Genomic DNA, 15,617 nt, shown 5'->3' with positions numbered 1-15,617 from the left:
AATGTTAATTTTTTTACACTTACGGGCTGGTGTAGCCCCCAACTTTTCCTTTTCATAAGGGGTAAAAGGAGAAAAAGCCCCCAAAAATGTGTAACTCAATTGCTCCCGATTACAGAAATACCCCATATGTGGCCATAAACTGTTTCCGTGAAATATGACAGGGCTCCAAAGTGAGAGAGCGCCATGCTAATTTTTAGGCCTAAATTAGGGATTTGCATAGGGGTGGACTTGGATGCAAGCATTACAATTGGCTCCGCTATCAAAAATACTGTCCGGAAATGCTGGGAGTTGTTGTTTTGCAACAGCTGGAGGCTCCACTTTGGAAACACTGCCGTACGAGATGTTTTTCATTTTTATGGGGGGGGGGGGGGGGGTGTTTGGGGGGACAGTGGAAGGGGGTGTATATGTAGTGTTTTACCTTTTATTTTTGGTAGTGTAGTGTTTTTAGGGTACATTCGCATTGGCGGGGGTTTACGGTGAGTTTCCCACTATGAGTTTGCGCTGCAGCTCAAAATTGAAGCAGGAAACTCACTGTAAACCTGCCTGTGTGAATGAACCTTGTACATTCACACGGGGGGGGGGGGGCAAACCTCCAGCTGTTGCAAAACTTCAACTAACAGCATGCTCTGACAGACCGTGCATGATGGGGGTTGTACTTTTGCAACAGCTGGAGGCACACTGGTTGGAGAACCTTCAGTTAGGTTCTGTTACCTAACTCAGTATTTTCCAACCAGTGTACCTCCAATTGTTGCAAAACCCAGCATGTACTTATCGCCAAAGGGCATGGTGGGAATTGTAGTTTTGCAACAGCTGAAGGCACGCAACTACAACTCCCAGCATGCTGAGACAGCCGTTTGCTGTTCGTGCATGCTGGGAGTTGTAGTTTTGCAAGAATTAGAGGGCCACAGTTTAGAGACCACCACACAGTGAGCTCCAAACTGTGGCCCTCCAGATGTTGCAAAACTACAAATCCCAGCATGCTCAGACAGCAATCTGCTGTGTGGGCTTGCTGGGAGTTGTAGTTTTTGCAAGATCTAGGGGGCCACAGTTGATACCACTGCACAGTGATCTCCAAGCTGTACCCCTCTAAATCTTGCAAAACTACAAATCCCAGGATGCCCAAACAGCTGTCTGGGCATGCTGGGAGTTGTAGTTTGGCAACATCTGGAGGGCTACAGTTTAGAGACCACTGCATAGTTGTCTATAAACTGTCGCTCTTCAGATGTTGCTAAGAAACAATTCACCGGCTTCGGTAGTCAGCAGGATTGTTGCGCAAGCCGGAGGATCGCCGCCCACCACCGCCGATTGCTGCACGGGAAGGGACCTCCGCCGCTCACATCACGGTTCCCCTGCTCTGCCCGGACCACCGTGGGTGGGCAGAAAGGGGGAGCCAAACTTTAACCCCGCCCCCCCGATCTGCTATTGGTCGGTCGTCAGGAGTCAGGTGGCAGGGGTGCGGTGATCGCCTACATGGGGAGTCTTCAGGACCCCCCTCGGCAATGTTCCGGCATGCCTACTGAATGATTTCAGCAGGCATCCTGGTCCGGTCCCCGACCCGGCTAGCAGGCGGGTACTGAAATTCCCTAAGGACTCAGGATGCAGGGCGTATGCATACGTCCTGCATCCTGAAGAGGTTAAAGGTGAATTTTGTTGTTTTGTTTTTGTTGTTCTACGAATAGACAATCTGCAGTAGGTATGTAAAAGAATTAAGCTTAACCTCTTCAGGACACAGGGCGTATGCATACGCCCGGCATCCTGAGGACGTAGGGCGTGTGGGTACGCCCGTGGTAATTCCGCAGGCATCCTGGCACATTGCCACGGGGGGTAATTTCAGACTGGCGATTTTCGGCGATTCTTAGGGGTCTCCAGTGACCCGGAAAACAGGATAAGGAGTGAGGTGGCAGGGGTACCACCCCTCCTATCATTGGTCAGTCAGAAGTGACCGACCAATAGCAGATGGGGGCGAAGGGGTTAAAGTTTGGTTCCCCCGTTCTGCCCACCCACGGTAATCCGGGCAGAATGGGGGAACTGTAGCGTGACCGGCGGCGGCAGTGGAGGTCCCTTACCTGCGATCGGCGGCGGCGGATGGCGATGAAGTGCGGCTCCCTGCTGCGGCTCCCTGGTGCAGACTACGGAAGTCGGTGAGTAGTTGCCTAGCAACATCTGGAGGGCTACAGTTTGGAGACCACTGTATAGTGGTCTCTAAACTGTGGCCCTCCAGATGTTGCAAAACTACAACTCCCAGTATGCCCAGACAGCCGTTTAGGCATGCTGGGATTTGTACTTTTGCAAGATTTAGAGGGGTACAGTTTGGAGATCACTGTGCAGTGGTCTCTAAACTGTGGCCCTTTAGATCTTGCAAAACTACAACTTCCAGCATGCCCACACAGCAATTTGCTGTCTGGGCAAACTGGAATTTTTAGTTTTGCAACATCTGGAGGGCCACAGTTTGGAGATCACTGTGCGGTGGTTTCTAAACCGTGGCCCTCTAAATCTTGCAAAACTACAACTCCCAGCATGCACGAACAGCAATAGACTGTCTCACCATGCTGGGAGTTGTAGTTGCATACCTCCAGCTGTTGTATAACTACATCTCCCAGTGTGCCCTTCGGCGATCAGTACATGCTGGGAGTTGTAGTTTTGCAACAGCTGGAGGCACACTGGTTGGAACATACTGAGTAAGGTAATAGAACCTAACTGAAGGTTTTCCAACAAGTGTGCCTCCAGCTGTTGCAAAAGTACAACTCCCAGCATGCACAGGCTGTTAGTGCATGCTGGAAGTTGTAGTTTTTCAACAGCTGGAGGTTTCCCCCCCCCCCCATGTAAATGTACAGGGTACATTCACACATGGGGTTTACAGTGAGTTTCCTGATTCAAGTTTGAGCTGTGGCAAAATTTCTGCTGCGGCGCAAACTCCTAGCGGGAATCTCACCGTAAACCCCCGCCATTGGGAATGTACCCAAAAAACACTACACTAACACATAATAAAGGGTAAAACACTACATATACACCCCCTTACACTGCCCCTCCCCCCCAATAAAAATGAAAATAGCACAGCATTGTTTCCAAAACGGAGCCTCCAGCTGTTGCAAAACAACAACTCCCAGCATTTCCCAGCCACTGACTGTGCAGGCATGCTGGGAGTTTAGCAACAGCTGGAGGCACCCTGTTTGAGAATCACTGGCGTAGAATACCCCTATGTACACCCCTATGCAATCCCTAATTTAGTCCTCAAATGTGCATGGTGCTCTCTCACTTATGAGCCCTGTCGTATTTCAAAGAAACAGTTTAGGGCAACATATGGGGTATTTCTGTACTCGGGAGCAATTGTTTTTGGGGGGCTTTTTCTCCTTTTACCCCATATAAAAAAGGAAAAGTTGGGGTCTACACCAGCCTGTTAGTGTAAAAAAATAAAAGAAATTTACACTTACATGCTGGTGTGGCCCCATACTTTTTATTTTCACAAGAGGCAAAAGGGAAAAAAAAGGCTTTTGGAGAGAAAATTTGATCGGAATTGAAGGCCACTGGTGTTTACAAAGCCCCCCCATAGTGCCAGAACAATGGAGCCCCCACATGTGACCCCATTTTGGAAACTACACCCCTCATGTAATGTATTAAGGGGTACAGTGACCATTTACACTCCACAGGTGTCTGACATGGGGTCACATGTGGAGGGATCCACTTTTCTGGCACCACGGGGGCTTTGTGAATGCACAAGGCCCCCGACTTCTATTCCAATCAAATTCTCTCTAAAAGCTCAATGGCACTCCTTCTCTTCTGAGCTTTGCAGTGCGCCCAGCAGAGCACTTTATGTTCACACATGGGGTATTTTCATGCTCAGAAAAAATGGGGTTACAACTTTTGGGGGACATTTTCTCCTAATACCCCTTGTAAAAATTTAAAATTTGGGGAAAAAACAGCATTTTAGTGAAAAAATAAATAAATTCATTAACACATCCAACTTTAACGAAAAGTAGTCAAACACCTGTGGGGTGTTAAGGCTCACTAGAACCCTTGTTACTTTCCTTGAGGGGTGTAGTTTCCAAAATAGTATGCCAGTGTTTGTTTGTTTTTTTTTTTTGCTGTTCTGGCACCATAGGGGCTTCCTTAATGTGACATGTCCCCCAAAAACCATTTCAGAATAACTCCCTCTCCAAAATCCCATTGTCTCTCCTTAAAGGAGTAGTCCAACGGTGAAAAATTCTATACAGTTAGCAACAGTTTTAAAAGTTATATAACAATGCAATATACTCACTTAAACCAAGTAGAACGGAAAGCAGCTTTTTTCCTGGTTTTCCTCTGGACAGGAAGCGCTGCATAATTCAGCATGTCGACCCACGCATTCTCTTCACCAGCGGCCATTTTGAGGTCGGCTCGTCATTTCTCTCTTCTCTGCTGCCCGCCCTGTGCACGGCTTCGCCCGGCCCATTCATTATACCCTCTCCTCCCCCTGTACAGCCCCTCTCCTCCACAATGCACATTGGCTCTGTAGTCCAAGCCAATCACTGATGCTTTGCTGCGCAAGCGCAGCATACTCTATCCCCTCAAAAATTCTGACCGCAGAGCCCGAGGTCTGCAGGAGATAAGCCACGCCCCCTTACCCCCCTCCCGGAGGATGGAGAGTGCAGCTCTTCATAATACAAGAAGACAGTGCAGGGGGAGAATGAGGACTAACACCAGTGGTCCTCAACCTGAGGACCTCCAGATGTTGCAAAACTACAACTCCCAGCATGCCTGCTAGGAGTTGTAGTTTTGCAACATCTGGAGGTCCGCAGGTTGAAGACCACTGACGTACACAGCTCCTTCACTCCCCCGCTCTGTGTTTTCCCCGTGAAAACTTGAAACCTCCCTGTGATAAATGAGGTCGTGTGTAGACAGAGCTGGGGGAGGGGAGGGGCTGTGTCTGTCCTCATTCTCCCCCTGCACTGTCTTCTGCAGTGAAAAAATCCAAGCCATGGCTGCTCTGTGTGTCCTATGTAGACAGAGCAGGGGAGGGAAGGAGCTGTGTAAGTCAGTGGTCTTCAACCTGCAGACCTCCAGATGTTGCAATACTACAACTCCTAGCAGGCATGCTGGGAGTTGTAGTTTTGCAACATCTGGAGGTCCGCAGGTTGAGGACCACTGGTGTAAGTCCTCATTCTCCCCCTGCACTGTCTTCTTGTATTTTGCATCTTCTTGTATTTTTTGTTATGTCAGGCTAGCACAGCTTTGTAATGAATGGACGTATGGTCGGCATAGCAATCAACATAGTGGCGCCCTGACTTCTGCTGTCTGCTGTCTTCTAATTGTTTTGAATAATTATATATGTAAATAAAAAGGGTAGTATTGTACCTACCCCTGGTGTATATAAGCTTTTGTAAGTGCAATAAAAGTTTATTGTTCTACCAGAAAACGTGCTGTGTGGTTTTATGTTGAGACATTACAGTGTGCATCACTTCAACTATTCATAAAGGTAATTTTTATTTCATGACTGTATTGTAAATAATTATGTTTAGTAGCTATGTTTATTAGCTAAATTAGCAATATTGTAAATTATTATGTGTAATTATGGCATAATATATTTATTATATTTGAAATATTGTTTAGTGTGAGTGTATATATAGATACATATAGATATATCTAAATTTACATGTTTATATATGGGCGTGTATGCATATATATATAGTTTATATAGATATATATATATATTGATATGCATACACGCACGTATATAAACACGCAAATATATAATCTATATATATATATCCATGTATATGGATATATATATAGAGAGAGAGAGAGAGATGCATACAAGTGTATATATAAACACGAATATATATATATATATATATATATATATATATATATATATATATACATTTATATTGATATATATATATATTTGCGTCATTATATATGTGTGTGTGTATGCATATATATACATTTAAAAAAAAAATGCAGCACTGCTTTGTCCACTGCTTAGAACCTGATCAGGGTCCATGCAGATAAAATCCAAAAATTGGCACAGTACTCCAGAAGTTCCAAAAAAAACGTGAGAACTTTATTCCCTCATATCAAAGAACAGCAACGTGTCAGCTCATAAAGAGCCTTTTTCAAGCTGAAAAAGCTTTTCTTTATATACACACACACATATATATATATGTGTGTCTGTGTATATATATATATATATATATATATATATATATATATATAATGTTCCTATACTGCACCTAATGTGGGGAACTATAATGCCAGCCTAATGTGGGGGACTATACTGCACCTAATGTGGGGGAACATAGGAACATACTGCCAGCCTAATGTGGGGGACTATACTGCACCTAATGTGGGGGAACATAGGAACATACTGCCAGCCTAATGTGGGGGACTATACTGCACCTAATGTGGGGGAACATAGGAACATACTGCCAGCCTAATGTGGGGGACTATACTGCCAGCCTAATGCGGGGGACTATACTGCCAGCCTAATATGGGGGAACAATACTGCACCTAATGTGGGGGACTATACTGCACCTAATGTTGGGGAACATACTGCCAGCCTAATGTGGGGGAACTATACTGCACCTAATGTGGGGGACTATACTGCACCTAATGTGGGGGACTATACTGCACCTAATGTGGGGGAACATACTGCCAGCCTAATGTTGGGACTATACTGCACCTAATGTGGGGGACTATACTGCCAGCCTAATGTGGGGACTATACTGCACCTAATGTGGGGGACTATACTGCACCTAATGTGGGGGAACATACTGCCAGCCAAATGTGGGGGACTATACTGCACCTAATGTGGGGGACTATACTGCACCTAATGTGGGGGACTATACTGCACCTAATGTGGGGGAACATACTGCCAGCCTAATGTTGGGACTATACTGCACCTAATGTGGGGGACTATACTGCCAGCCTAATGTGGGGACTATACTGCACCTAATGTGGGGGACTATACTGCACCTAATGTGGGGGAACATACTGCCAGCCTAATGTGGGGGACTATACTGCACCTAATGTGGGGGACTATACTGCCAGGCTAATGTGGGGGAACTATACTGCACCTAATGTGGGGGAACATACTGCCAGCCTAATGTGGGGGACTATACTCCAAAGCAGTGGTGAATACTGGCTTATATTATCACCAGAAAATGTACAACGATGTTTTAGCCACCGCACGTGGCCATCATCAAAGCTGTGAGGTGTCGTTGTACATTTTCTGGTGATAATAGAAGCCACTATTCACCACTACTTTGGAGTGCTGCCGTGCCTGCTTCTGTTGTATTCAAAGTGACCTAGGACCAAGGTCCAACCAAAGCCTGCACCCATCTACGTTTATCAGTGTGCTTCTTTACCTGTTTATTTATATATTATATATATATATATATATATATATATATATATATATATATATATATATATGAATAAACACATATACTTATCTAAGTATATTGCAATGTAAAAAATGTTAGAAAATTAAGATTAAAGGGGTAGTCCAGTGGTGAAACACGTATCCCCTATCCTAAGGATAGGGGATAAGTTTGAGATTGCGGGGGGGTCAGACTGCTGTGACCCCCCACGATCTCCTGTACGGGGCACCGGCTCTCTGTACAGATAGCCGCGTGTTGACCACCGCACGAAGCGGCGACCGACATGCCCCCTCAATATAACTCTATGGCAGAGCCGGAGATTGCCGAAGGCAGCACTCCGGTTCTGCCATAGAGTTGTATTGGGGGGGCGTGTCAGCCGCCGCTTCGTGCAGGTGGTCAACATGCCCCCCTCTCGCGTGCTGCCGGTGCCCCGTACGGGAGATTGCGGGGGGTCACAGCGGTCGGACCCCCGCGATCTCAAACTTATCCCCTATCCTTAGGATAGGGGATACGTTTTTCACCACTGTATTGCTCATTTAATATATGGCATTTTAAAAATACTTTTTGTATTGTTGCCAATAGCAACCAATCTGTTACAGCAGTGTTGTCCAAAATGCTGCCATACAGATGGTGCAAAGCTATATTTCCCAGAGTTCCTGGACAGCATTCAGCAAGCCTGGATAGCCTTAGTCTGTCCGTGCATGCTGGGAGTTGTATTTTTTCAACATCTGAAGGTCCGCTGTTTTGACACCACTGTGTTATAGGATTGTTATATATTATGAGGAGGTAAATGGTAATGGACAATTACCCTCTAGAATATTTTTTTTCCCAAACATATATATATTTATTTTCTTATGTATGTTTTAGAAGACTACCTACTCTAGTCTTCTAAAAGTTTATCAGTCTAAATGTTTTCAAGAAAAAAATATGAGGGTGTGGGGTTGTCTGAATCAGTTGTCTAGCATTTTTCATCCTAGACATTTTTAACAATTCTTTTTTTCAATTTAGACAACCGAGACGTCTTGGCTCCACAATCTACACCATCCCCCCCCCCCCCCCCCCACACCACCACCTACTCTAGTCTTCTATAAGTCTATCAGTCTAAATGTCTTCAAGAAAAAATGTGAGGGTTCTTTTTTTCAATTTAGACAACCGAGACGTCTTGGCTCCACAATCTACACCATCCCCCCCCCCCCCCACCACTACCACCACCACCACCTTACTCTAGTCTTCTATAAGTCTATCAGTCTAAATGTCTTCAAGAAAAAATGTGAGGGTTCTTTTTTTCAATTTAGACAACCGAGACGTCTTGGCTCCACAATCTGCCCCCCCCCCCCCCCCCCCCCACCTACTCTAGTCCTCTATAAGTTTATCAGTCTAAATGTCTTCAAGAAAAAAAATATGAGGGTGTGGGGTTGTCTGTGAATCAGTAGTCTTAAGATTTTTCATCCTAGACATTTTTTCTAAATTTTTTTTTGCACTTTAGCCAACCCAGACGTCTTGGCTCCACAATCTACACCATCACCCCCCACCCCCACCCCCACCTACTCTAGTCTCCAACAAGTTTATCAGTGTAAAACTATTCAAAATAATAACATGACGGTGGAGGGTGTGTTTGAATTTTTTTAAAGATTTATTCAGCTTTGGACACATCGACTGAGGAATGATTCCCTGCATAAATACAAATAATCAATCCAAAAAAAATTCCCCCCTCCACTTAAAAAAAAAAATAAGGTAGCCATACTTATATCCCATGGTTCTTCTTCCCCTCAGCTACAGCAGCTCCCTCAGTTATCTTAAGTTACTCTCCTCTGCGCTCCGTTGTCTCCTGAGATAACAAATGCGCAAGAGCAAAGAGGAAGTTATGGCCTCTTGTTATGTCTCATGGGCCATTGGCTCTTTTTACTGAAAGCTGCTTACTGGAGATATGCAGAAGCAGGACACCACTGTTTGAAAGCCAGTCCACAATTTTAGTGCTGTGGTTGTCGGACCAGGGGGAATTTTGTCATTCACATAGATCACTTCTAGCATGATTTTCCAACCGATGCACGGTGCACGCTTAAAGGAATATTAGCTGGATGTACCTGTCAACTTCCAAGTATATGTTTGTGTGTTATAGATTGTAAAGCTGCTTTTTTGCGTTATTTTGGTTTTTATTAGGGGTAATTGTCCTGATAAAGTTTACACAACATGAGTTTATTGTGATCATTTTCCAACCCTTTTCAAAATTAGGTATTATATGATATGTATTAAAAATTGTCTCTTTGTAATATTTTAGAATGCCGTCTTGCATTGTGAAGGGGTGCCCAAGTACTTCGCGTAGGCGTGATCCTTCTGTCATAATGCATAGCTTCCCTTGGGATGTCTCAAGGATTAGAATATGGCTGCAAAAAACTGGACAATTTGAAAATAATCTTGATCAAAAAGTACAACAAGTTCTGAATGGAAAGGTGAACGATAGCTTCCGCATGTGTTCATTACACTTTGACAATTATTCTTATCACCATGAGGCGGATCGTCGAATTCTCCTAAAGGATGCTGTGCCTACTATATTTCCTCCAAGGCCACAAAGAAGTTTGCCATCCACTGTACAACAGAACTTGCCAGGAGTTGAAACATGTGCATCAGTTTCCATTTGTACTTCAAGTGACATTACAGTATCAGTGTTGACAACAACATCTACAGTAGTCACATGGAGTGTGGCATCTGCTGTAGCATCAACAGTAACAACTGCTTCATCACAATTTCCTGGACCAATATCATCTATCCTTTCTATAAGCTCAACTGTCATACCATTACAAGCAAAGAGCACACTAGAACACCCGCCATTACAGAAAAAACTTAAAACTGGACATTTGTCAACTTCATATGCAGCGTCTACCATTTCAGAAACAGTTACCTTTTCAGCAACAGAACCACAAACTACATCCACTGTTTTGACCTCTTCTATGTCTTCCATCATTCCTATTCAAAGTGGAAGTGAACTAGAAATTCCAATAACTCAAGCTTCAAACTCAAGCTTCAAAAGAAAATCTAGTCCAGAGAGGAGAAGTGTGGCAACAAATACAACGCCATTTATCGCTCATCAGTTACAGTCAAGTAAATTTGAAAAACAAAGAAAGAAATGTAAGAAATCATTGATTGGAATAATTAGTCAAAAAGATCTTGCAGAGGCTGGGCCAAGCACATCTGCCTCATTTGGAACTGTATCTTCAAGAGATATTGATATTGCTTCACAATGTGAGATGCAAGAAATCGAAAACATTACACATGATCCAGCCGCGACAGTTCCTGAAGTTGAACCAACTGAAATAGCTAATCTAACACACTCACCTGGTGAAGATTACAATATTCTGTCTGGAACTCAATTCAAGTCAACTACTGTAATAACACCAGCCGAGCATGTTTACCTGACAGCATTGCAGCAACAAAGATTTGAAAAGGAGCATAACTATTGTGTCAAATTGACTCCTGTTGAAACCGTTTCACCCATATTCATTGACAGATATCATCAACCAACCAAAAGTATAATAACGGAGAAGGTTATAAATGCGGAGGAAAGTTCACAAATAATGCCTCCCGATAATTCAGAACCTACAGTTATTGAGGAAGGCGTGGAAGAACCACTTGAACATGAGACAACTATATCTACTTTCATTGATATAGAAGATACCTCATTTCATGCCACTGATATGGAAGAGGAACCAGATGATTTTTCAGAAATCGATAGTGAAGATAATTCCAACACTCTAGTGCCCGGTTTTGAAGATCTATACGATGTAAATGAGGACGTGGTTCGTGACATGAAATTCTTGATTTTCGAATCAGCTTTCAAAAAGCTGATTCGAATGATACCATGTCCTGCAAAGAAGAAGAGTGTGTGTAGAATAACACATTATAAAAAAAATATGCAAGGAAGTATGTTCTCATTACATGTAAAATGCAACAAAGGACATATTCGTAAGCTATGGAAATCACAGCCCCTAGTGAATAATACTCCGGCTGGAAATGTCCTTCTTTCAGCTGCAACAGTTGTCAGTGGCAACAGTATTTCGAAGATTTTTACATTCCTAAAATTTTTGAACATGCTTTCAATAGGCCGAAGCACTTTCTTCAATCATCAAAATAATTTCATATTCCCAGGAATTGATAAACAGTGGCAGAAGGAACAGAAGTCAGTCATTGACAAGCTCAAATTAGCCCCTGCATACTTAATAGGAGACGGACAATGTGATTCGCCTGGCTTCAGCGCCAAATATTGTACATATACATTAATGGACGCTGTAACTAAAAAAATTTGTGCTTTTACAGTTGAGCAACTAACTCCAACTACTACCTCAGTCTCTCTGGAAAAAATGGCATTCAAAAAGACCCTGGAAGAATTGATTGAAAAGGATTTACACATAGCTAAGATTGCCACAGATAGACACGTATCTATCAGAAAGATTTTGAGAGAACAGTACCCATACATTGAGCACCAGTTTGACGTTTGGCACTTGGCTAAATCCGTGGGTAACAAAATAGCAGCCGGGGCAAAAAACAAAGCAAATGAAGTGCTAAATAAGTGGATACAACCCATAAAGAACCATCTCTGGTGGTGCTCACGCACCTGTGGTCAGGATCCAGGTGTTCTAGTGGAAAGATGGAAGTCACTAGTGTACCATGTTTGTGATCAACATGAATGGACAGATGAGGATAGCAATTATACAGAATGTCTACATCCTCCTCTAACAGAAGAGAAAAAAAACAACACAAAGTGGTTAACACCAAAGTTGACACCACACAATGTGTTATGCAAAATTGTGTTGAATCCTATCATTTTGAGGGATATTCGCCAGCTATCATCTTTTTGTCATACAGGCGAGTTGGAGGTCTATCACAGCATCGTTCTGAAATACAGACCGAAAAGGATACATTTCTATATGGATTCAATGGTAGCTCGCACCCAGCTAGCCGCTATGGACCATAATAACAATGTCGGAAGAATAAGAGCGGTGGTGAGGAAGGCGACAGATGCTGGTGAGCCAATTGGAACAGTACGACACCGCTACGAATATTCCAAGGCTCGTCGCGCATGGGTTGTGAAGCCAGTATACGAACCCACATGTCAGGACTTCCTTTTTGAGGTTATGACTGAAATTATTGAAATGGTTCGAAATCCAGATGATAGTGATTGGCATTCAAGAAGAGAAAGCCTGCCAAGAAACATCGCCCCAACACCGCGACCAGATCCTGCAGATTTACTTGCTGACTATATGTCACGATTTGAATGAACATTGCCCATTTGTTAAAAAATTATTGCACTTCTTTTATAAAATGCACTTTGTAACCTGATCGGTACAATACCATTTTTATTCATTATATATTTGAAAAATTATTCTAATAACAGTTTTTTGTTAGACAAGTACTGTTGTCATAATTTCTTAAAACATTATATGTAGAACAATTATAGTTAAATGTAGAATAAAAAATGGTTGCTAAATTTAATTCCTATGGTATTTTATATAGGTGTACTCAGGTACTGAGGGTTTTTATAACAAAATGGCGTTGATTCTCATCTGAGCCCTGTAGTTTGACCTTAGAGCACTTTACATCCACATAAGAGGTATGTTCTTACTCAGAAAAAATGGTGTTACAAATTTTGGGTGGCTTTTTTTACAATTACCCCTTGTGAAAAAGAAAAATTTTGGGTAACATCAGCATTTCAGGCAAAAAAAAAAAAAAAAATTCATGTCCAACTTTAACAAACATTTGTCAAAGACCTGTGGGGTGCAAAGGCTCACTGTAACCCTTGTTATGTTCCGTGAGGGGTGTACTTTACAAAAAGGTGGTCATCTTTTTTTTTTTTTGGGGGCATTCATGTCAGAAACGCTGTAAAATCAGCCACCCCTGTGCAAATCACCAATTTAGGCTTCAAAATGTACATAGTGAGCTCTCATACCTGAGCCATGTAGTTCGTTTGCAGAGCTTTTTGCTCTCACATATGGGGTATTTCCCTACTCTGAAGAAATAGTGTCTTTTGGGGGTCTTTTTCTCCTATTACCTCTCATGAAAGTGAAAAGTATGGGGCAACACCAGCATGTTAGTGTAAAAAATTTTCTTTTTTTCTTTTTACTATAACTTGATGGTGTAGTCCCCAATTTTACCTTTTCATAAGGGGTAACATTTGAAAAATAGGAAAAAAAATTGTAACGCAATTTCTCCCAAGTACGGAAATACCCCATATGTGGCCCTAAACTGTTTCCTTGAAATACGACAGGGCTCTGAAGTGAGAGCGCCATGCGCATTTGAGGCCTTAATATGGAATTTGCAATAGTGGTGGACCCGGATACAAGAATGTGGCTTGTCTCCACCAAAAACCCTACAGCAGTGTTTCACAAACACTGTGCCTCCAGCTGTAGCAAAACTTCCAGCCTGCCAGGACAGTCTATGGTTGCCCAGCAATATTGGGAGGTGGTATTTGCAACAGCTGGAGGCTCCACTTAGGAAACACTGCTGTATGAGATGTTTTTCATTTTATTTGGGGGACTTGTAAGGGTGTGTATAAGTAGTGTTTTACTTTTTATTATTTGTTAGTGTAGCGTTTTTAGGGTACATTCACACGGGTGGGTTCATGGTGAGTTTTCCGCTGGAGTTTGAGCTGTGGCTGAGAAATTGGCGAAGCTCAAATTTATAGAAAGAAAACCATTGTAAACCCGCCAGTGTGAATGTATCCTGTACATTCACTCGGGGGGGGGGGGGGGGGGGGGGGCACCCCCAAGCTGTAGAAAAAATTATAATACAACTCCCAGAATGCACTGACAGACCGTACATGCTTGGAGTTTTAGTTTTGCAAAAGCTGGAGGCACACTGGTGGGCGAACCACTCAGTTAAGAAACAGACTCTAGCTCAGTGATTCCAACCAGTGTGTCTCCAGCTGTTGCAGAACTAATACTGCCAGCATGTACGGTCTGTCAGTGCATTCTGTGAATTGTAGTTTTGCAACAGCTGGAGGCACAATGTTTGTAATCACTGAGAAAGGAAACAGACTCTAGTGTTTTACAACCAGTGTGCCTACAGCTGTTGCAAAACTAAAATTCCCAGCATGCACAGACAGTCAGGGATGCTGGGCATGTAGTTTGCAATATCTGGTCCTTCAGATGTTGTAGAACTACAACTCCCAGCATGCCTGGACAGTCTCCGACTCTGCCATCGAGTTGTATTGAGGGAGAGGCTCAGCCACCACATGGTATGGTGGTCAACACGCCTCCTTCCCGCAGTCTGCCGGGTCCACCAACAGGAGATCACGGGTGGCCCCAGCGGTTGAACACATCATGGTGTTTTAAAAATTATGACCTATCCTCAGGATAGGGGATAATTTTTTCAGCACTGGATATTGCCTTTTAAAAATGTATTTAAAAAATAAAAAAATTACAGACACAATATTAATAATAAAAGATTTTTAATTTAACTTTATACATTTTTTTTTTAAACCAAAGTAAAATAAATGTGAAAAAAAAAAATCAAATCTGGACTAGAAAAATAATGATTAAAAATATTGTCCAAATGGTGTCCTGTTGCTCGGGTAGTCAGGGAACCACTTGAATCCTGTATACTCCGACGATTGTTCAGGAAATGTTTGTCTTATTTTATTAACAGCACATGATGGGATGGGGACCCTGTGTCCCTTCCCCAAGTGACCGTAGATCATAGCTGTGAAAGAAACATATGCAATCCATCTCAAGTGCCTGGAAAAAAAATATATATATTTAATTATATGAAGATTTATGTTAAAAAAAAATAGCCTTTTTTTTAGTAAAGAAAAAACTGTTTGAAAATGAGATTCAAGAAGAATAAAAACAATAAAATAGAGCCGACAAAATAAACTCAATATAGTTGACAATTATGAAAATATGTTTATATGCATATCATTGCACTTGCCATGAACATTTAATCCTTACACTTTTTTAAAAAATTATAAAAAATATATTTTTTTAGGTTGAAATGGGAAATAAATATACAAATGTATAAATTTTCTAACAACAAGATCAGCGATAGAATAACACAACATACCAAACACAATACCTATTTGGATCCCTGTTCAACTGGTTATCAGTTATCCATCTTAAGATTCGGATGTAATGTCTCAGTTGAAATTCATCTAGGACCATTGTTTCAAACACTGGGTGTAAGCATATACATTCATGTTCTCCACAAAAAGTAGTTATTTGGGAAAATTCACTGCAACATATACTTTCCTCCAAAGAAGTCATCAGATTA

At 42.5% G+C, this 15,617-nt stretch overlaps 1 protein-coding gene across 1 annotated transcript; it reads left to right on the top strand.

Moving 5' to 3' along the window:
- The first annotated feature begins 5,102 nt into the window (after nt 1-5,102).
- Nucleotides 5,103-12,962, top strand: LOC130361410 (uncharacterized). The gene is made up of 2 exons (XM_056564362.1): nt 5,103-5,452; nt 9,637-12,962. Exon 2 carries the CDS (start codon nt 9,638-9,640, stop codon nt 12,629-12,631), a length of 2,994 nt encoding a protein of 997 aa, XP_056420337.1. The 5' UTR covers nt 5,103-5,452; nt 9,637; the 3' UTR covers nt 12,632-12,962.
- The last annotated feature ends 2,655 nt before the right edge of the window (nt 12,963-15,617 follow it).

This window comes from Hyla sarda, chromosome 3 (assembly GCF_029499605.1).
Source record: "Hyla sarda isolate aHylSar1 chromosome 3, aHylSar1.hap1, whole genome shotgun sequence".
Classification (NCBI taxonomy): Eukaryota; Metazoa; Chordata; class Amphibia; order Anura; family Hylidae; genus Hyla; species Hyla sarda.
Note: the sequence above shows the minus strand (reverse complement) of the source record. Positions and strands in the feature narration are given on the sequence as shown.